Source organism: Staurois parvus, unplaced genomic scaffold (genome assembly GCF_062004578.1).
Source record: "Staurois parvus isolate SC_StPar_1 unplaced genomic scaffold, SC_StPar_1.0 ptg000205l, whole genome shotgun sequence".
In the NCBI taxonomy this organism is placed as follows: domain Eukaryota; kingdom Metazoa; phylum Chordata; class Amphibia; order Anura; family Ranidae; genus Staurois; species Staurois parvus.
The window spans coordinates 1309933-1331640 of NW_028318001.1; the positions used below are offsets into that span (position 1 = coordinate 1309933).

Sequence of the window (21708 nt, forward strand, 5' to 3'; positions counted from 1 at the left end):
GAGGACCTACCAGGGTCACAATGGTTGCACTTGCGACTGGGCCCGGGCGTTCCTCCACTGAGCTCGGTGTTAAGGGGGGCCCCTCATGGTTTCTTGCACCAGGGCCCTGAAGGTTCTAGTTACGCCACTGCTGACATCACTGCCCCCCGCACAGCCATTCACTGGAAAGGCCAGTGTACTGCTGTTTCTCCTTCCTACCTCTCTATGCAGCTGAGGACAGAGGTATGTGATCACTTATAAAAAAGGTATGTATAATGTTTTTTTATATGTGTACACAAATGTTTTACCTTTAATTTCTATTTTAAACTGTGTGGATTGTTTTACAAGGTGAGGATTTATATGTAATTTAACCTGCTACAAAGTAACAGAGATGGAAAGCGCCAACTAAATAGACTGGGGAGGGGAACTAGAGAGACGAGACCAGGAAGCATTGCTACACTGCTACACTGTTATTACTTTAAACAGGATAAAAAGAAACTTAGATGTTTTTTACCCCAGTAAAGCTGTTGATGGATCAACAGAAGGAGCTCAGGAAAAATGTCATGTTGACTCTGAACTAAAAGTTCTAAAAGGAAATATAGCACAAGAAGCAAACTGCACTTTACTTCATCCGTCATGATTTCAGGTAACCCTATTATTAAAATATATATTGTAAAACAATAATTATGCCATAATAGCAGCTCTTGTTATGTTATGAATATTATTTGTGGATGGATTTAAATATAGAAGTGTGTACTTATACCTCTTCTTTGCATTGTTATCTAGGTTGTTGGGGTAGAAAAGGTCATAGGTAACCTTGCTGGGCTTGTAATTATTGGGTTAATATAGTTGTTTTGCCGTTTAATGTAGAAAGACTTTTGTACAACTCAGTAAACTTTGAATTTCATTTGTTTTACCACATGATAATATTCTCTGAAAATTGTTACATTTACAAACATAAATTCCATGTAGGTGTGGATTTGGTATTTGTTCACAGAAAATGTCTATTTACCTATTAGGAGCCTACATTTCTCATGGATTAGTATCATATTTGTACAACTAAGGGCTCAATTTTTCTGGTCTCCTTAAAGCAGTATTAAACTCAAAAACTAAAATTGAATATATTTCAGTTTACCAGTCCTTAGATGTGGTGGCTGCATTAGTTTTTAACATTTTTTCCTTTTCCTTTTACCTAGTGATATAGCCAGTAACATGTTCCCTGTGTTAGGCTAGGGTCACACCTATGCAGTTTGCATTTGATCAGTTGCTGCAGTGCTTTTTGCTTTTTGCATTTTTGCACATGCATTTTTGCCATGTTTTTGATGCGTTCTGCATTTTTTTTTCTTGTTGCTAGGCAGATTAAAACACAAAAGGAGAATGAGACAGAGGAAGTATCGACAGCCACAGTATGGGAAAGAAAGAACGCAGCAAAATTGCACTACATGCTTTTCTGCAGCATTTCCATTAAAGTCTATAGAACCAAAAGCACAACTTTATGCATTTAAAAAAGTCCCTGACCTTTTCCAAAAAATGTGGAAAAGTGGTTTCTTGTCCCATAGGAAATCAGGTTAAATGGACTGTAGTGCATTTGTGCAAAATGCTGCAGAAAACACTTAGATGTGAACCTAGGTTTAGGGAGACTTCTATAGCTATGAAGGAGCAAAAGAGCCACCCTTCAACAGCAGCACTGTCTAGGGAGAATAATGTTAGATGGACTAGTAGATTTTGATGGACTTTACATAAATGATGAACAAATTAAAGCCTAAAGCTGACCACACACTGATCAACCCTCTGGCTATACGACAAAAACTAACCTTGTATGGCCATGTTAAAGCGGTTTTAAACCCAAAACCAAATATGTATTATATTGCAGCTTACTAATCATTAGATACGGTGACTGCATATGTTTTCTTTTCTTTGTTATTTCCCTCTGTTTTCACTTGATAAAAACTAGCCAGTACACACCTCCGGTATTAATGAGACACAACTCTGGAAGAATAAGCATAAGAGGCACAGCAGAAATCTGTTAGAAACAACCATGATCTGCAACATTTTGTGTTCTTTAAATTGCCAGGAGCACTGCACTACAATTTAGTGATGTGAATGTTAAATGCCAGTGCAGGCTGAAAGAGATGTTTATCAGCTGAACTAGTACAGAAGCAGTTACAGTTAGCTGTATGTTGGATAATATGTTCTATCAGGATGAGAATTTATATAAGTATATGGTTCTGAAATGAATTAAAGGTGCACTCACACTGGGTCCGCTTAAACTGAACCACCCCCGAGTTCCATTCTCTCCCAGTGGTCCGCACTTACACTGAACTTTAAAGAAGTGTAAAGCCGGCTATACATGGATCAAAATTTGACTGGTCCCTGCAGGGACCGGCCAAATTTTGATCAATGCATGGGCAATCTGTCAAAATTTTCCCACTAAATCAGCGCCACAGGCTATATCCAACAGCACTGATCAGTTTATTCTGATGGTGGGGACACCTCCTAGTTGTCAGAATAAAATACCTCAGCTACATCTATAGCCTGCTTAAGTGTTCTCGGGAGCCCTTCCCTGCTAATTAGACCAGTGATCCCTGCTTCAGTACCCTATGGAGAGATATATGCTCTGGCATAATTTGCACCCACACTGAAGCAAACCATACTGGACCAGAAATAAACCGTGCCCGGAACCACCTCTTCCAAGTGGTCCTAGGTGCAGTATGCTTAACTGGTCCCAGTGTGTGGTTTGGAGCACTCATACTACATAGACGAACTGGACAAAGGGGCAGAACCACGCCCTGGAACCAGTTCAAAGGGATGGACGGAGTACAACCTAGATGACTGGTTACATCATATACTGTATATCTGTGCATCTTTAAACTGTTTCTACAAACAAGTTTTAATATTTTCTGTTGATTGTATGAAAAGCAAAGTATATTTAACCACTTTACCACCACGCTGTAGCCGAATGATAGCTACAGCACGGTAGTCCAGTTCTTATGACATTCTCCCAGAACTCGCCCCCAGCGGCACGCACCCGGCCCTGTCTGTGATCACTCTGGACACAGCTGATCACATGACATGGTAAAAGGCCAATCACAGCATCCTTTTGACAAGTGATCAGCTGTGTCCAATCACAGCTGACTACTATGTAAATACACTTGCCGGTTATCGACAGTACTATCCTCATGCTGTCACAGCAAGAGGAAATTACTGCCGGTAACTGGAAACTGTCAAAGCAGACATCTGCATTGATAATCACTGATTATCAGTGCAGCCCCAAAAGTGCCCAACAGTGCTGCCCATCAGTGTCCAATAGTGCTGCCAATCAGTGCCCAACAGTGCTGCCCAGCAGTTACCAACAGTGCTTCCCAGCAGTGCTGCTACTTTGTGCCCATCAGTACCCACCAGTCAGTGTCACCTATCAGTGCTGACAGTCAGTGCCCTTTAGTGCTACGTATTAGTGCCCTTCAGTGCCGCCTATCAGTGCCCATCACTGTTGCCTATCAGTGCAGCATCATCAGTGCCTCCACATCAATGTCCACCAGTGCTGCCTCATCACTGCCACCTATCAGTGCTGATCAGTGCTTCTGATCAGTGCTCATCAGTGCTGCCCATCAGTGCTGCCTATCAACGCACATCAGTGAAGGACAAAAATTACCTGTTTGCAAAATTTTGCAACAGAAACAAAGAAAACCTTTTTCTTTTTTTTCCAAAAATGTTCGCTCTTATTTTGTTTATAATGCAAAAAATCAAACACTCAGCGGTGATTAAATACCACCAAAAAAAGCACTTTGTGTGTGAAAAAAATTATAAAAATTTCATATGGGTACAGTGTTGCATGACGGTGCAATTGTCATTCAAAGTGTGATAGCACTGAAAGCTGAAAACTTGCCTGGGCAAGAAGGGGGTAAACGTGCTCAGTAGGCAAATGGTTAAAGCCAAAGCTTTGGAATAAAATTAGAAAGGTTAAAAGCCCAATTGAATCCTCAGCTATATATACAGTAAAAAAATGCCTTTTTTTAGTTCTTTTTTATTTTGCTGCCAGCACACAGATAAAAAAACCCTGTGCAGGCAGCACTAGGAAAGTAGGACTGCTGCTGTCCCACACAAACAGCGGGTGGCTCTCCTGCAGTCTGATCTGCCCTACTGAACACTGCTCTAATCACCATCACTCTCACTCGGTAAAGCTGCCCATACCCTGTACCAATATCCTGTCCACCGCCTCTGGCCCGACATCCCTTGACAGAAAAATTAAAGGAGCTGGGCAGAAAATTGTCAGCCCTGTTAAGGTATTTTGACAGCATTGTACAGGCTGAAGGAAAAAAAGAAAAAAAAAGAAAAATTAAGGGTATGGCTGTCTTAAAGTGAAACTAAGCTCTCTCAATGGAAAAGTAGAGCTAAATAATTTTTTTCCTCATTTTGGGGAGCACAAAGAAGGGTTATAACTAGAGATGAGCGAATCGAACTAGGCGAAGTGGAATTCGTTTCGAATATTAGGAAAATTTCGATTCGCGCCGAATCCGAAAATTAGCAGACATCGGATGCGCGAATCAAAATTTTTCCTAAAATGGCGGTGACATGTGCGGCGACGGAGCGGGGATGTCTGGGAAGGCGCGCAGACAAGGCGCGCTGACCCATAATGCATTCATTCATGACATGTGATCGCATTAGCCAATCAGCAGCCAGCCAGCCAGCACTGTGTAATGGTCGAGCTATAAATGGCGGCCATTTTAGAATTCTCCATTTGCCTCCAGTCATTCAACAGAGGCAGACCTGGCTGTATTGAGGGAGAGAGTTAGGGACACAGAAACGTTAGTTAGGGACACAGAAACGTTAGTTAGGGACACAGAAACGTTACTTAGGGCCACAGAAATGTTACTTAGGGCCACAGAAACTTTACTTAGGGACACAGAAACGTTACTTAGGGACACAGAAACGTTACTTAGGGCCACAGAAACGTTACTTAGGGCCACAGAATTGTTACTTAGGGACAGACACAGAATTGTTACTGAGGGCCACAGAATTGTTACTGAGGGCCACAGAACCGTTACTTAGGGCCACAGAAACGTTACTTAGGGACACAGAATTGTTACTCAGGGACAGACACAGAATTGTTACTGAGGGATACAGAATTGTTACTGAGGGACACAGAACGGTTACTTAGGGCCACAGAAACGTTACTTAGAGCCACAGAAACGTTACTTAGGGCCACAGAAACGTTACTTAGGGCTACAGAAACCATACTTAGGGCCACAGAATCGTTACTTAGGGCCACAGAAACTTTACTTAGGGCCACAGAAACGTTACTTAGGGCCACAGAATTGTTACTTAGGGACAGACACAGAATTGTTAATGAGGGACACAGATTTGTTACTGAGGGCCACAGAACCGTTACTTAGGGCCACAGAAACGTTACTTAGGGACACAGAATTGTTACTCAGGGACAGACACAGAATTGTTACTGAGGGACACAGAATTGTTACTGAGGGCCACAGAACTGTTACTTAGGGCCACAGAAACGTTACTTAGGGCCACAGAAACGTTACTTAGGGCCACAGAAACGTTACTTAGGGCTACAGAAACGTTACTTAGGGCCACAGAATCGTTACTTAGGGCCACAGAAACGTTACTTAGGGCCACAGAAACGTTACTTAGGGCCACAGAATTGTTACTTAGGGACAGACACAGAATTGTTACTGAGGGACACAGATTTGTTACTGAGGGCCACAGAACCGTTACTTAGGACCACAGAAACGTTACTTAGGGACACAGAATTGTTACTCAGGGACAGACACAGAATTGTTACTGAGGGACACAGAATTGTTACTGAGGGCCACAGAACTGTTACTTAGGGCCACAGAAACGTTACTTAGGGCCACAGAAACGTTACTTAGGGCTACAGAAACGTTACTTAGGGCCACAGAATCGTTACTTAGGGCCACAGAAACGTTACTTAGGGCCACAGAATTGTTACTTAGGGACAGACACAGAATTGTTACTGAGGGACACAGATTTGTTACTGAGGGCCACAGAACCGTTACTTAGGGCCACAGAAACGTTACTTAGGGACACAGAATTGTTACTCAGGGACAGATACAGAATTGTTACTTAGGGACACAGAATTGTTACTCAGGGACAGACACAGAATTGTTACTGAGGGATACAGAATTGTTACTGAGGGACACAGAACCGTTACTTAGGGCCACAGAAACGTTACTTAGGGCCACAGAAACGTTACTTAGGGCTACAGAAACGCTACTTAGGGCCACAGAAACGTTACCTAGGGCCACAGAAACGTTACTTAGGGCTACAGAAACGTTACTTAGGGCCACAGAATCGTTACTTAGAGCCACAGAAACGTTACTTAGGGCCACAGAAACGTTACTTAGTGCCACAGAATTGTTACTTAGGGACAGACACAGAATTGTTACTGAGGGACACAGATTTGTTACTGAGGGCCACAGAACCGTTACTTAGGGCCACAGAAACGTTACTTAGGGACACAGAATTGTTACTCAGGGACAGACACAGAATTGTTACTGAGGGACACAGAATTGTTACTGAGGGACACAGAATTGTTACTGAGGGACACAGAATTGTTACTCAGGGACACAGAATTGTTACTGAGGGACACAGAATTGTTACTGAGGGACACAGAATTGTTACTCAGGGACAGACACAGAATTGTTACTGAGGGACACAGAATTGTTACTGAGGGACACAGAATTGTTACTGAGGGACACAGAATTGTTACTCAGCGACAGACACAGAATTGTTACTCAGCGACAGACACAGAATTGTTACTGAGGGACACAGAATTGTTACTGAGGGACACAGAATTGTTACTCAGGGACACAGAATTGTTACTCAGGGACACAGAATTGTTACTGAGGGACACAGAATTGTTACTCAGGGACACAGAATTGTTACTGAGGGACACAGAATTGTTACTCAGGGACAGACACAGAATTGTTACTCAGGGACAGACACAGAATTGTTACTCAGGGACAGACACAGAATTGTTACTTAGTGCCACAGAATTGTTACTTAGGGACAGACACAGAATTGTTACTGAGGGACACAGATTTGTTACTGAGGGCCACAGAACCATTACTTAGGGCCACAGAAACGTTACTTAGGGACACAGAATTGTTACTCAGGGACAGACACAGAATTGTTACTCAGGGACAGACACAGAATTGTTACTGAGGGACACAGAATTGTTACTGAGGGACACAGAATTGTTACTGAGGGACACAGAATTGTTACTCAGGGACACAGAATTGTTACTGAGGGACACAGAATTGTTACTGAGGGACACAGAATTGTTACTCAGGGACAGACACAGAATTGTTACTCAGGGACAGACACAGAATTGTTACTGAGGGACACAGAATTGTTACTGAGGGACACAGAATTGTTACTCAGCGACAGACACAGAATTGTTACTCAGGGACAGACACAGAATTGTTACTGAGGGACACAGAATTGTTACTGAGGGACACAGAATTGTTACTGAGGGACACAGAATTGTTACTCAGGGACACAGAATTGTTACTGAGGGACACAGAATTGTTACTGAGGGATACAGAATTGTTACTCAGGGACACAGAATTGTTACTGAGGGACACAGAATTGTTACTCAGGGACACAGAATTGTTACTGAGGGACACAGAATTGTTACTGAGGGACACAGAATTGTTACTCAGGGACAGACACAGAATTGTTACTCAGGGACAGACACAGAATTGTTACTCAGGGACAGACACAGAATTGTTACTGAGGGACACAGAATTGTTACTGAGGGACACAGAATTGTTACTGAGGGACACAGAATTGTTACTCAGCGACAGACACAGAATTGTTACTGAGGGACAGACACAGAATTGTTACTGAGGGACACAGAATTGTTACCGAGGGACACAGAATTGTTACTCAGGGACAGACACAGAATTGTTACTCAGGGACAGACACAGAATTGTTACTGAGGGACACAGAATTGTTACTGAGGGACACAGAATTGTTACTCAGCGACAGACACAGAATTGTTACTCAGGGACAGACACAGAATTGTTACTGAGGGACACAGAATTGTTACTGAGGGACACAGAATTGTTACTCAGGGACACAGAATTGTTACTCAGGGACACAGAATTGTTACTGAGGGACACAGAATTGTTACTCAGGGACACAGAATTGTTACTGAGGGACACAGAATTGTTATTGAGGGACACAGAATTGTTACTCAGGGACAGACACAGAATTGTTACTCAGGGACAGACACAGAATTGTTACTCAGGGACAGACACAGAATTGTTACTGAGGGACACAGAATTGTTACTGAGGGACACAGAATTGTTACTCAGCGACAGACACAGAATTGTTACTCAGGGACAGACACAGAATTGTTACTGAGGGACACAGAATTGTTACTGAGGGACACAGAATTGTTACTCAGGGACACAGAATTGTTACTGAGGGACACAGAATTGTTACTGAGGGACACAGAATTGTTACTCAGGGACACAGAATTGTTACTCAGGGACAGACACAGAATTGTTACTCAGGGACACAGAATTGTTACTGAGGGACACAGAATTGTTACTGAGGGACACAGAATTGTTACTCAGGGACACAGAATTGTTACTGAGGGACACAGAATTGTTACTGAGGGACATAGAATTGTTACTCAGGGACACAGAATTGTTACTCAGGGACAGACACAGAATTGTTACTCAGGGACACAGAATCGTTTAATTAAAGAGTATGTCAGACAACATGCAGAGGAGTGGCAGAGGAGGCAATGTTTTAGGAGCGAGCAGACGTGGCAGCAGAGGAAGGGGTCGAGGCAGCACTAGTCGCAGCCAGAGGCCAGTGCTCCCGGTGTCATCCAGCGGTCGTGTCTCCACCGACAACCCTGCCGTCATCGATTGGTTGGCTCGGTCGTCATCCTCTTCCCAGGTCACCTCTGACACCTACAGCCAACGGTCGGTGGGTACGTCAGACACAACCGTTAGTTGGCATGGCCCGGGAGCAAGCCCACTGAAATCACGTGTCCTCTACCTGCCCCTGTCCTTTGGTGTTCCCTCACCAAGCGAAGTATCGCATGCTGTGGGCTCAGCCCCATTGTACAGTGAGGAAGAGCTAACAGAGGGCGGTCAGGAACGGGGGGAGACATCCGCCTCTTCAGCAGCCAGGCGAAGAAGTAGTGGCGAGGAGAGTGGCTCGGTAGCCGGTCTAGAGACAGGTCTGTCTCCTGACCCACACGCAGCCGAGGGGGCTAGTAGTGAGGCGGAGACCCTAATTGATGATGATGAGGCTGATCGCACTTGGCAGCCTCGTCGTCATCAGGCTATTGCTTCCGCATCATCAGGAGAAGAGGGTGGCAGCTTGGCAGCGAGCAAAACAGTCGGTGGGTTGCCCAGGAGGCAGCAGGGTCGCAGCAGTGTCAGTGGAGGCAAACGGCCACGGAGTACAGCACCAGCTCCACTGCAGCCTACCACCACGGCCAGTAGTGGTGCCGGTGTGCACGGAGGAAGCAGCAGTCAGCCAGTGAGGAGTATCGGGGGCAAAGTTTCCTACTCGGCGGTGTGGCAATTTTTTGTCAAGCCGCCCGAGGAAGTAAACGTAGCCGTATGTCGACTATGTGGCCAGAAAGTCAAGCCTGGCCAGGGGGCCCATGTTGGGACTACAGCGTTGCGTCAGCATATGCAGCGTCGCCATTCGGTGGCCTGGGAAAACCGTGATAAAGATACGGCGGTTCTGCCTGCCCCAGCCCCCGCTCCATCACCCGCTCCGTTACTTGCTCCGTCACCCGACGTCAATCGCCCTCCATCAGCCAGTCAAGGCTCCAACACCTCTGCTGAGGGGAGTTGTCGCTCGTTGGCATCTTCCGCTCGTTCTGATGCTCCTTCTCCTGCTACTCCTCTTCACGGATTCCGTCAGCAGTCTTTCTTGGAATCCGTTTCCAAGAGACAACAGTTTGCGAGCACGCACCCGACGGTGCAAAAGCTGAACGTCCTCCTGTCCAAGTTGCTGGCGGTGGCAGTGCCAGCCCTGCATTCACATGTAGAAGAGATGGTGGGCCAGTCTTTGAGCATGTCGGTCTCTGCCAAAGTGCACGGCAGCGCCGACGTGTGGAGCTGTAACTACGGTCAGGGACAGTACATGTCATTTACGGCCCACTGGGTGAACGTGGTGCCGTCACAGCCGCACCAGCAACTTGGACAGGTCACGCCGCTTTTGCCTCCACGTTTGCACGTCCTTGGTCCGGCAAAGATGTCCGCCTCTACCACCTCTTCTTCCGCCGTGTCCTCAGCCGCCACCCCCGTGCCAAGTCCCATTACCCGACCGGCATATCACATGTGCAGGGCGCAACGGTGTCACGCTGTGCTGCACCTGGTATGCCTTGGCGAACGTAGTCACACAGGGGAGGAACTTCTCAGTGTAATGAACAGAGAAATCGACAGATGGCTGTCTCCGCGCAAACTGAAAATCGGAACCATGTTGACCGACAACGGAAAGAACATGGTGTCTGCTCTGCGTCAAGGAAGGTTGTGCCATGCGCCATGCATGGCTCACGTGTTCAATCTGGTTGTCAAGCGGTTCCTAAAATCCACCATCCCACTGCAAGACATCCTTAAAATGTCACGTAAACTTTGCATGCATTTCAGCCATTCCTACACCGCAAAGCACACCCTCCTTGAGCTGCAGCGGCAGAACGGAATTGCACAGCATCGCCTGATCTGCGACGTTGCAACAAGGTGGAATTCAACCCTACACATGTTAGACCGCCTTTACGAACAGCGAAAGGCCATCACCGATTTCCTGATGTTACAAGCGGATAAAGGTACTCCCCTGTGTAACTTCGATGTCAGCCATTGGCAGCTCATGCGTGACACCTGTCGCTTGCTCAGGCCCTTTGAGGAGGCCACGCTATTTGTGAGTCGGCAGGACTATGGGATGAACGACGTCATTCCTCTGTTGCACGTCCTGGAACAAATGCTGTTAACAATGGCTGGTCAGGGTGCGGTAGACGTGGCGCACAGATCTCAACGCCACATGACCCCTGTGGGGGCAGGACAGGAAGAAGAGGAGGAGGTAGAGGAGGACATTTGTGCTCAGGAATTATTGAGTGAAATGGGTGGTTTTTCCACTCAGCGGACAGGAGTGGAGGAGCAGGAGCATCTGGTAGAGGAGGAGGAGGAGGAGACAGAGGACCCAGACGCACCGTGGCAGTATGCTGTGGAGATGGAGGCAGGGAGTCCCTCGCATTCCTTGGCACAAATGGCCCATAGCATGCTCGCTTGCTTGCGTAGCGACAGCTGAATAATAACCATCAGACAGAGGGATGACTTTTGGCTGTCCACCTTGTTGGACCCTCGCTACCATTCAAAAATGGTGGCCTTTTTCACACCTGCTGAGAGGGAGGCCAAAATAACGTACTATAAAAACCACCTATGTAGTCAGTTGGTCTCTGCCTTTGTGCGCCAACGTCCATCCTCAGACACTGTGGGCCCTGTGCGCTCGCGTTCCGCTGCCATGGCAGCAGGGGAGGGGTGGGGTGGTAGGAGCAGTGGCAGCTCCACCAGCAGCGGCTGCCTCAGTCTGCAGTCGATGATGAGTAGCTTTCTTCACCAGCGCAGTGAGGAAACTACTAACCAGCCGCAGCAGCAGCAGCATCAGGTGGACCTGGAGCAGGACCTCAAACAACAGGCTTGGGCCTACTTGGACAGCACCCTGCCAACCGAGGTAGACAATCCCCTTGACTACTGGGCAACGAAACTTGACCTTTGGCCCCAACTAGCTGAATTTGCCCTTGAAAGGCTGTCATGCCCGGCCCGTAGCGTGGCATCGGAGCGCGTGTTTAGTGCGGCAGGAGGTATTGTAATTCCGCGGAGGACACGACTGTCCACCCAAAGTGTGGAGAGACACACGTTTGTGAAAATGAATCAGGCGTGGATTCGTCTGGATTTCAAACCACCAGTTCCTGACACAACTGACTAAATCCGCCATGAATCATGCCCCAAACATGTGCCACTTTCAGGTCTCCTCACACTGCTGGTGTGTTCCATTTTTTGTCATAGGGTGCTGGCAGATTACGGGCCTCCCATAGCTGCTGCCAGGCCCCTAACCTGCCATGGGCCCCTATACAACCTCCTCATGCTGCTGCCAGGTCCAGAGTCTCTCATGGGTCCCTGTACGGCCTCCCATTGCTGCTGTCTCCATCGCCACACTCTGCCATGTGCCACTTTCAGGTCTCCTCACACTGCTGGTGTGTTACATTTTTTGTCATAGGGTGCTGGCAGATTACGGGCCTCCCATAGCAGCTGCCAGGCCCCTAATCTGCCATGGGCCCCTATACCGCCTCCTCATGCTGCTGCCAGGTCCAGAGTCTCTCATGGGTCCCTGTACGGCCTCCCATTGCTGCTGTCGCCATCGCCACACTCTGCCATGTGCCACTTTCAGGTCTCCTCACACTGCTGGTGTTTTCCATTTTTTGTCATAGGGTGCTGGCAGATTACGGGCCTCCCATAGCTGCTGCCAGGCCCCTAATCTGCCATGGGCCCCTATACCGCCTCCTCATGCTGCTGCCAGGTCCAGAGTCTCTCATGGGTCCCTGTACGGCCTCCCATTGCTGCTGTCTCCATCGCCACACTCTGCCATGTGCCACTTTCAGGTCTCCTCACACTGCTGGTGTGTTCCATTTTTTGTCATAGGGTGCTGGCAGATTACGGGCCTCCCATAGCTGCTGCCAGGCCCCTAATCTGCCATGGGCCCCTGTACCGCCTCCTCATGCTGCTGCCAGGTCCACAGTGTCTCATGGGTCCCTGTACGGCCTCCCATTGCTGCTGTCTCCATCGCGACACTCTGCCATGTGCCACTTTCAGGTCTCCTCACACACTGCTGGTGTGTTCCATTTTTTGTCATAGGGTGCTGGCAAATTACGGGCCTCCCATAGCTGCTGCCAGGCCCCTAATCTGCCATGGGCCCCTGTACCGCCTCCTCATGCTGCTGCCAGGTCCAGAGTCTCTCATGGGTCCCTGTACGGCCTCCCATTGCTGCTGTCTCCATCGCCACACTCTGCCATGTGCCACTTTCAGGTCTCCTCACACACTGCTGGTGTGTTCCATTTTTTGTCATAGGGTGCTGGCAGATTACGGGCCTCCCATAGCTGCTGCCAGGCCCCTAATCTGCCATGGGCCCCTGTACCGCCTCCTCATGCTGCTGCCAGGTCCACAGTGTCTCATGCCATGTGCCACTTTCAGGTCTCCTCACACACTGCTGGTGTGTTCCATTTTTTGTCATAGGGTGCTGGCAGATTACGGGCCTCCCATAGCTGCTGCCAGGCCCCTAATCTGCCATGGGCCCCTGTACCGCCTCCTCATGCTGCTGCCAGGTCCACAGTGTCTCATGCCATGTGCCACTTTCAGGTCTCCTCACACTGCTGTTGTGTTCCATTTTTTGTCATAGGGTGCTGGCAGATTACGGGCCTCCCATTGCTGCTGCCAGGCCCGTAATCTGCCATGGGCCCCTGTACCGCCTCCTCATGCTGCTGCCAGGTCCAGAGTCTCTCATGGGTCCCTGTACGGCCTCCCATTGCTGCTGTCTCCATCGCCACACTCTGCCATGTGCCACCTTCAGGTCTCCTCACACACTGCTGGTGTGTTCCATTTTTTGTCATAGGGTGCTGGCAGATTACGGGCCTCCCATAGCTGCTGCCAGGCCCCTAATCTGCCATGGGCCCCTATACTGCCTCCTCATGCTGCTGCCAGGTCCACAGTCTCTCATGGGTCCCTGTACGGCCTCCCATTGCTGCTGTCTCCATCGCCACACTCTGCCATGTGCCACTTTCAGGTCTCCTCACACACTGCTGGTGTGTTACATTTTTTGTCATCGGGTGCTGGCAGATTACGGGCCTCCCATAGCTGCTGCCAGGCCCCTAATCTGCCATGGGACCCTGTACCACCTCCTCATGCTGCTGCCAGGTCCACAGTGTCTCATGCCATGTGCCACTTTCAGGTCTCCTCACAATGCTGGTGTGTTCCATTTTTTGTCATAGGGTGCTGGCAGATTACGGGCCTCCCATAGCTGCTGCCAGGCCCCTAATCTGCCATGGGCCCCTGTACCGCCTCCTCATGCTGCTGCCAGGTCCACAGTGTCTCATGGGTCCCTGTACGGCCTCCCATTGCTGCTGTCTCCATCGCGACACTCTGCCATGTGCCACTTTCAGGTCTCCTCACACACTGCTGGTGTGTTCCATTTTTTGTCATAGGGTGCTGGCAGATTACGGGCCTCCCATAGCTGCTGCCAGGCCCCTAATCTGCCATGGGCCCCTGTACCGCCTCCTCATGCTGCTGCCAGGTCCAGAGTCTCTCATGGGTCCCTGTACGGCCTCCCATTGCTGCTGTCTCCATCGCCACACTCTGCCATGTGCCACTTTCAGGTCTCCTCACACACTGCTGGTGTGTTTCATTTTTTGTCATAGGGTGCTGGCAGATTACGGGCCTCCCATAGCTGCTGCCAGGCCCCTAATCTGCCATGGGCCCCTGTACCGCCTCCTCATGCTGCTGCCAGGTCCACAGTGTCTCATGCCATGTGCCACTTTCAGGTCTCCTCACACACTGCTGGTGTGTTCCATTTTTTGTCATAGGGTGCTGGCAGATTACGGGCCTCCCATAGCTGCTGCCAGGCCCTTAATCTGCCATGGGCCCCTGTACCGCCTCCTCATGCTGCTGCCAGGTCCACAGTGTCTCATGCCATGTGCCACTTTCAGGTCTCCTCACACACTGCTGGTGTGTTCCATTTTTTGTCATAGGGTGCTGGCATATTACGGGCCTCCCATAGCTGCTGCCAGGCCCCTAATCTGCCATGGGCCCCTGTACCGCCTCCTCATACTGCTGCCAGGTCCACAGTGTCTCATGCCATGTTCCACTTTCAGGTCTCCTCACACTGCTGTTGTGTTCCATTTTTTGTCATAGGGTGCTGGCAGATTACGGGCCTCCCATTGCTGCTGCCAGGCCCGTAATCTGCCATGGGCCCCTGTACCACCTCCTCATGCTGCTGCCAGGTCCAGAGTCTCTCATGGGTCCCTGTACTGCCTCCCATTGCTGCTGTCTCCATCGCCACACTCTGCCATGTGCCACTTTCAGGTCTCCTCACACACTGCTGGTGTGTTCCATTTTTTGTCATAGGGTGCTGGCAGATTACGGGCCTCCCATAGCTGCTGCCAGGCCCCTAATCTGCCATGGGCCCCTGTACCGCCTCCTCATGCTGCTGCCAGGTCCACAGTGTCTCATGCCATGTGCCACTTTCAGGTCTCCTCACACACTGCTGGTGTGTTCCATTTTTTGTCATAGGGTGCTGGCAGATTACGGGCCTCCCCTAGCTGCTGCCAGGCCCCTAATCTGCCATGGGCCCCTGTACCGCCTCCTCATACTGCTGCCAGGTCCACAGTGTCTCATGCCATGTGCCACTTTCAGGTCTCCTCACACTGCTGTTGTGTTCCATTTTTTGTCATAGGGTGCTGGCAGATTACGGGCCTCCCATAGCTGCTGCCAGGCCCCTAATCTGCCATGGGCCCCTGTACCGCCTCCTCATGCTGCTGCCAGGTCCACAGTGTCTCATGCCATGTGCCACTTTCAGGTCTCCTCACACTGCTGGTGTGTTCCATTTTTTGTCATAGGGTGCTGGCAGATTACGGGCCTCCCATTGCTGCTGCCAGGCCCCTAATCTGCCATGGGCCCCTGTACCGCCTCCTCATGCTGCTGCCAGGTCCAGAGTCTCTCATGGGTCCCTGTACGGCCTCCCATTGCTGCTGTCTCCATCGCCACACTCTGCCATGTGCCACTTTCAGGTCTCCTCACACACTGCTGGTGTGTTCCATTTTTTGTCATAGGGTGTTGGCAGATTACGGGCCTCCCATAGCTGCTGCCAGGCCCCTAATCTGCCATGGGCCCCTGTACCGCCTCCTCATGCTGCTGCCAGGTCCACAGTGTCTCATGCCATGTGCCACTTTCAGGTCTCCTCACACTGCTGGTGTGTTCCATTTTTTGTCATAGGGTGCTGGCAGATTACGGGCCTCCCATTGCTGCTGCCAGGCCCCTAATCTGCCATGGGCCCCTGTACCGCCTCCTCATGCTGCTGCCAGGTCCAGAGTCTCTCATGGGTCCCTGTACGGCCTCCCATTGCTGCTTTCTCCATCGCCACACTCTGCCATGTGCCACTTTCAGGTCTCCTCACACTGCTGTTGTGTTCCATTTTTTGTCATAGGGTGCTGGCAGATTACGGGCCTCCCATTGCTGCTGCCAGGCCCGTAATCTGCCATGGGCCCCTGTACCGCCTCCTCATGCTGCTGCCAGGTCCAGAGTCTCTCATGGGTCCCTGTACGGCCTCCCATTGCTGCTGTCTCCATCGCCACACTCTGCCATGTGCCACCTTCAGGTCTCCTCACACACTGCTGGTGTGTTCCATTTTTTGTCATAGGGTGCTGGCAGATTACGGGCCTCCCATAGCTGCTGCCAGGCCCCTAATCTGCCATGGGCCCCTATACTGCCTCCTCATGCTGCTGCCAGGTCCACAGTCTCTCATGGGTCCCTGTACGGCCTCCCATTGCTGCTGTCTCCATCGCCACACTCTGCCATGTGCCACTTTCAGGTCTCCTCACACACTGCTGGTGTGTTACATTTTTTGTCATCGGGTGCTGGCAGATTACGGGCCTCCCATAGCTGCTGCCAGGCCCCTAATCTGCCATGGGACCCTGTACCACCTCCTCATGCTGCTGCCAGGTCCACAGTGTCTCATGCCATGTGCCACTTTCAGGTCTCCTCACAATGCTGGTGTGTTCCATTTTTTGTCATAGGGTGCTGGCAGATTACGGGCCTCCCATAGCTGCTGCCAGGCCCCTAATCTGCCATGGGCCCCTGTACCGCCTCCTCATGCTGCTGCCAGGTCCACAGTGTCTCATGGGTCCCTGTACGGCCTCCCATTGCTGCTGTCTCCATCGCGACACTCTGCCATGTGCCACTTTCAGGTCTCCTCACACACTGCTGGTGTGTTCCATTTTTTGTCATAGGGTGCTGGCAGATTACGGGCCTCCCATAGCTGCTGCCAGGCCCCTAATCTGCCATGGGCCCCTGTACCGCCTCCTCATGCTGCTGCCAGGTCCAGAGTCTCTCATGGGTCCCTGTACGGCCTCCCATTGCTGCTGTCTCCATCGCCACACTCTGCCATGTGCCACTTTCAGGTCTCCTCACACACTGCTGGTGTGTTTCATTTTTTGTCATAGGGTGCTGGCAGATTACGGGCCTCCCATAGCTGCTGCCAGGCCCCTAATCTGCCATGGGCCCCTGTACCGCCTCCTCATGCTGCTGCCAGGTCCACAGTGTCTCATGCCATGTGCCACTTTCAGGTCTCCTCACACACTGCTGGTGTGTTCCATTTTTTGTCATAGGGTGCTGGCAGATTACGGGCCTCCCATAGCTGCTGCCAGGCCCTTAATCTGCCATGGGCCCCTGTACCGCCTCCTCATGCTGCTGCCAGGTCCACAGTGTCTCATGCCATGTGCCACTTTCAGGTCTCCTCACACACTGCTGGTGTGTTCCATTTTTTGTCATAGGGTGCTGGCATATTACGGGCCTCCCATAGCTGCTGCCAGGCCCCTAATCTGCCATGGGCCCCTGTACCGCCTCCTCATACTGCTGCCAGGTCCACAGTGTCTCATGCCATGTTCCACTTTCAGGTCTCCTCACACTGCTGTTGTGTTCCATTTTTTGTCATAGGGTGCTGGCAGATTACGGGCCTCCCATTGCTGCTGCCAGGCCCGTAATCTGCCATGGGCCCCTGTACCACCTCCTCATGCTGCTGCCAGGTCCAGAGTCTCTCATGGGTCCCTGTACTGCCTCCCATTGCTGCTGTCTCCATCGCCACACTCTGCCATGTGCCACTTTCAGGTCTCCTCACACACTGCTGGTGTGTTCCATTATTTGTCATAGGGTGCTGGCAGATTACGGGCCTCCCATAGCTGCTGCCAGGCCCCTAATCTGCCATGGGCCCCTGTACCGCCTCCTCATGCTGCTGCCAGGTCCACAGTGTCTCATGCCATGTGCCACTTTCAGGTCTCCTCACACTGCTGGTGTGTTCCATTTTTTGTCATAGGGTGCTGGCAGATTACGGGCCTCCCATAGCTGCTGCCAGGCCCCTAATCTGCCATGGGCCCCTGTACCGCCTCCTCATGCTGCTGCCAGGTCCACAGTGTCTCATGGGTCCCTGTACGGCCTCCTATTGCTGCTGTCTCCATCGCCACACTCTGCCATGTGCCACTTTCAAGTCTCCTCACACACTGCTGGTGCGTTCCATTTTTTGTCATAGGGTGCTGGCAGATTACGGGCCTCCCATAGCTGCTGCCAGGCCCCTAATCTGCCATGGGCCCCTGTACCGCCTCCTCATGCTGCTGCCAGGTCCACAGTGTCTCATGCCATGTGCCACTTTCAGGTCTCCTCACACACTGCTGGTGTGTTCCATTTTTTGTCATAGGGTGCTGGCAGATTACGGGCCTCCCATAGCTGCTGCCAGGCCCCTAATCTGCCATGGGCCCCTGTACCGCCTCCTCATGCTGCTGCCAGGTCCACAGTGTCTCATGCCATGTGCCACTTTCAGGTCTCCTCACACTGCTGTTGTGTTCCATTTTTTGTCATAGGGTGCTGGCAGATTACGGGCCTCCCATTGCTGCTGCCAGGCCCGTAATCTGCCATGGGCCCCTGTACCGCCTCCTCATGCTGCTGCCAGGTCCAGAGTCTCTCATGGGTCCCTGTACGGCCTCCCATTGCTGCTGTCTCCATCGCCACACTCTGCCATGTGCCACTTTCAGGTCTCCTCACACACTGCTGGTGTGTTCCATTTTTTGTCATAGGGTGCTGGCAGATTACGGGCCTCCCATAGCTGCTGCCAGGCCCCTAATCTGCCATGGGCCCCTATACTGCCTCCTCATGCTGCTGCCAGGTCCACAGTCTCTCATGGGTCCCTGTACGGCCTCCCATTGCTGCTGTCTCCATCGCCACACTCTGCCATGTGCCACTTTCAGGTCTCCTCACACACTGCTGGTGTGTTACATTTTTTGTCATCGGGTGCTGGCAGATTACGGGCCTCCCATAGCTGCTGCCAGGCCCCTAATCTGCCATGGGACCCTGTACCACCTCCTCATGCTGCTGCCAGGTCCACAGTGTCTCATGCCATGTGCCACTTTCAGGTCTCCTCACAATGCTGGTGTGTTCCATTTTTTGTCATAGGGTGCTGGCAGATTACGGGCCTCCCATAGCTGCTGCCAGGCCCCTAATCTGCCATGGGCCCCTGTACCGCCTCCTCATGCTGCTGCCAGGTCCACAGTGTCTCATGGGTCCCTGTACGGCCTCCCATTGCTGCTGTCTCCATCGCGACACTCTGCCATGTGCCACTTTCAGGTCTCCTCACACACTGCTGGTGTGTTCCATTTTTTGTCATAGGGTGCTGGCAGATTACGGGCCTCCCATAGCTGCTGCCAGGCCCCTAATCTGCCATGGGCCCCTGTACCGCCTCCTCATGCTGCTGCCAGGTCCAGAGTCTCTCATGGGTCCCTGTACGGCCTCCCATTGCTGCTGTCTCCATCGCCACACTCTGCCATGTGCCACTTTCAGGTCTCCTCACACACTGCTGGTGTGTTTCATTTTTTGTCATAGGGTGCTGGCAGATTACGGGCCTCCCATAGCTGCTGCCAGGCCCCTAATCTGCCATGGGCCCCTTTACCGCCTCCTCATGCTGCTGCCAGGTCCACAGTGTCTCATGCCATGTGCCACTTTCAGGTCTCCTCACACACTGCTGGTGTGTTCCATTTTTTGTCATAGGGTGCTGGCAGATTACGGGCCTCCCATAGCTGCTGCCAGGCCCTTAATCTGCCATGGGCCCCTGTACCGCCTCCTCATGCTGCTGCCAGGTCCACAGTGTCTCATGCCATGTGCCACTTTCAGGTCTCCTCACACACTGCTGGTGTGTTCCATTTTTTGTCATAGGGTGCTGGCATATTACGGGCCTCCCATAGCTGCTGCCAGGCCCCTAATCTGCCATGGGCCCCTGTACCGCCTCCTCATACTGCTGCCAGGTCCACAGTGTCTCATGCCATGTTCCACTTTCAGGTCTCCTCACACTGCTGTTGTGTTCCATTTTTTGTCATAGGGTGCTGGCAGATTACGGGCCTCCCATTGCTGCTGCCAGGCCCGTAATCTGCCATGGGCCCCTGTACCACCTCCTCATGCTGCTGCCAGGTCCAGAGTCTCTCATGGGTCCCTGTACTGCCTCCCATTGCTGCTGTCTCCATCGCCACACTCTGCCATGTGCCACTTTCAGGTCTCCTCACACACTGCTGGTGTGTTCCATTATTTGTCATAGGGTGCTGGCAGATTACGGGCCTCCCATAGCTGCTGCCAGGCCCCTAATCTGCCATGGGCCCCTGTACCGCCTCCTCATGCTGCTGCCAGGTCCACAGTGTCTCATGCCATGTGCCACTTTCAGGTCTCCTCACACTGCTGGTGTGTTCCATTTTTTGTCATAGGGTGCTGGCAGATTACGGGCCTCCCATAGCTGCTGCCAGGCCCCTAATCTGCCATGGGCCCCTGTACCGCCTCCTCATGCTGCTGCCAGGTCCACAGTGTCTCATGGGTCCCTGTACGGCCTCCCATTGCTGCTGTCTCCATCGCCACACTCTGCCATGTGCCACTTTCAAGTCTCCTCACACACTGCTGGTGCGTTCCATTTTTTGTCATAGGGTGCTGGCAGATTACGGGCCTCCCATAGCTGCTGCCAGGCCCCTAATCTGCCATGGGCCCCTGTACCGCCTCCTCATGCTGCTGCCAGGTCCACAGTGTCTCATGCCATGTGCCACTTTCAGGTCTCCTCACACACTGCTGGTGTGTTCCATTTTTTGTCATAGGGTGCTGGCAGATTACGGGCCTCCCATAGCTGCTGCCAGGCCCCTAATCTGCCATGGGCCCCTGTACCGCCTCCTCATGCTGCTGCCAGGTCCACAGTGTCTCATGCCATGTGCCACTTTCAGGTCTCCTCACACTGCTGTTGTGTTCCATTTTTTGTCATAGGGTGCTGGCAGATTACGGGCCTCCAATTGCTGCTGCCAGGCCCGTAATCTGCCATGGGCCCCTGTACCGCCTCCTCATGCTGCTGCCAGGTCCAGAGTCTCTCATGGGTCCCTGTACGGCCTCCCATTGCTGCTGTCTCCATCGCCACACTCTGCCATGTGCCACTTTCAGGTCTCCTCACACACTGCTGGTGTGTTCCATTTTTTGTCATAGGGTGCTGGCAGATTACGGGCCTCCCATAGCTGCTGCCAGGCCCCTAATCTGCCATGGGCCCCTGTACCGCCTCCTCATGCTGCTGCCAGGTCCACAGTGTCTCATGCCATGTGCCACTTTCAGGTCTCCTCACACACTGCTGGTGTGTTCCATTTTTTGTCATAGGGTGCTGGCAGATTACGGGCCTCCCCTAGCTGCTGCCAGGCCCCTAATCTGCCATGGGCCCCTGTACCGCCTCCTCATACTGCTGCCAGGTCCACAGTGTCTCATGCCATGTGCCACTTTCAGGTCTCCTCACACTGCTGTTGTGTTCCATTTTTTGTCATAGGGTGCTGGCAGATTACGGGCCTCCCATAGCTGCTGCCAGGCCCCTAATCTGCCATGGGCCCCTGTACCGCCT

At 51.4% G+C, this 21708-nt stretch overlaps 1 protein-coding gene across 1 annotated transcript in view; it reads left to right on the forward strand.

Moving 5' to 3' along the window:
- The first annotated feature begins 422 nt into the window (after positions 1-422).
- Positions 423-21708, forward strand: part of LOC149461322 (chloride channel protein C-like) — a 198428-nt gene continuing 177142 nt past the window's right edge. The window contains exon 1 of the mRNA XM_089678476.1: positions 423-625. Coding sequence (XP_089534602.1) covers positions 616-625 — 10 coding nt within the window. The 5' untranslated portion in view covers positions 423-615. The remainder of the gene's footprint in view (positions 626-21708) is intronic.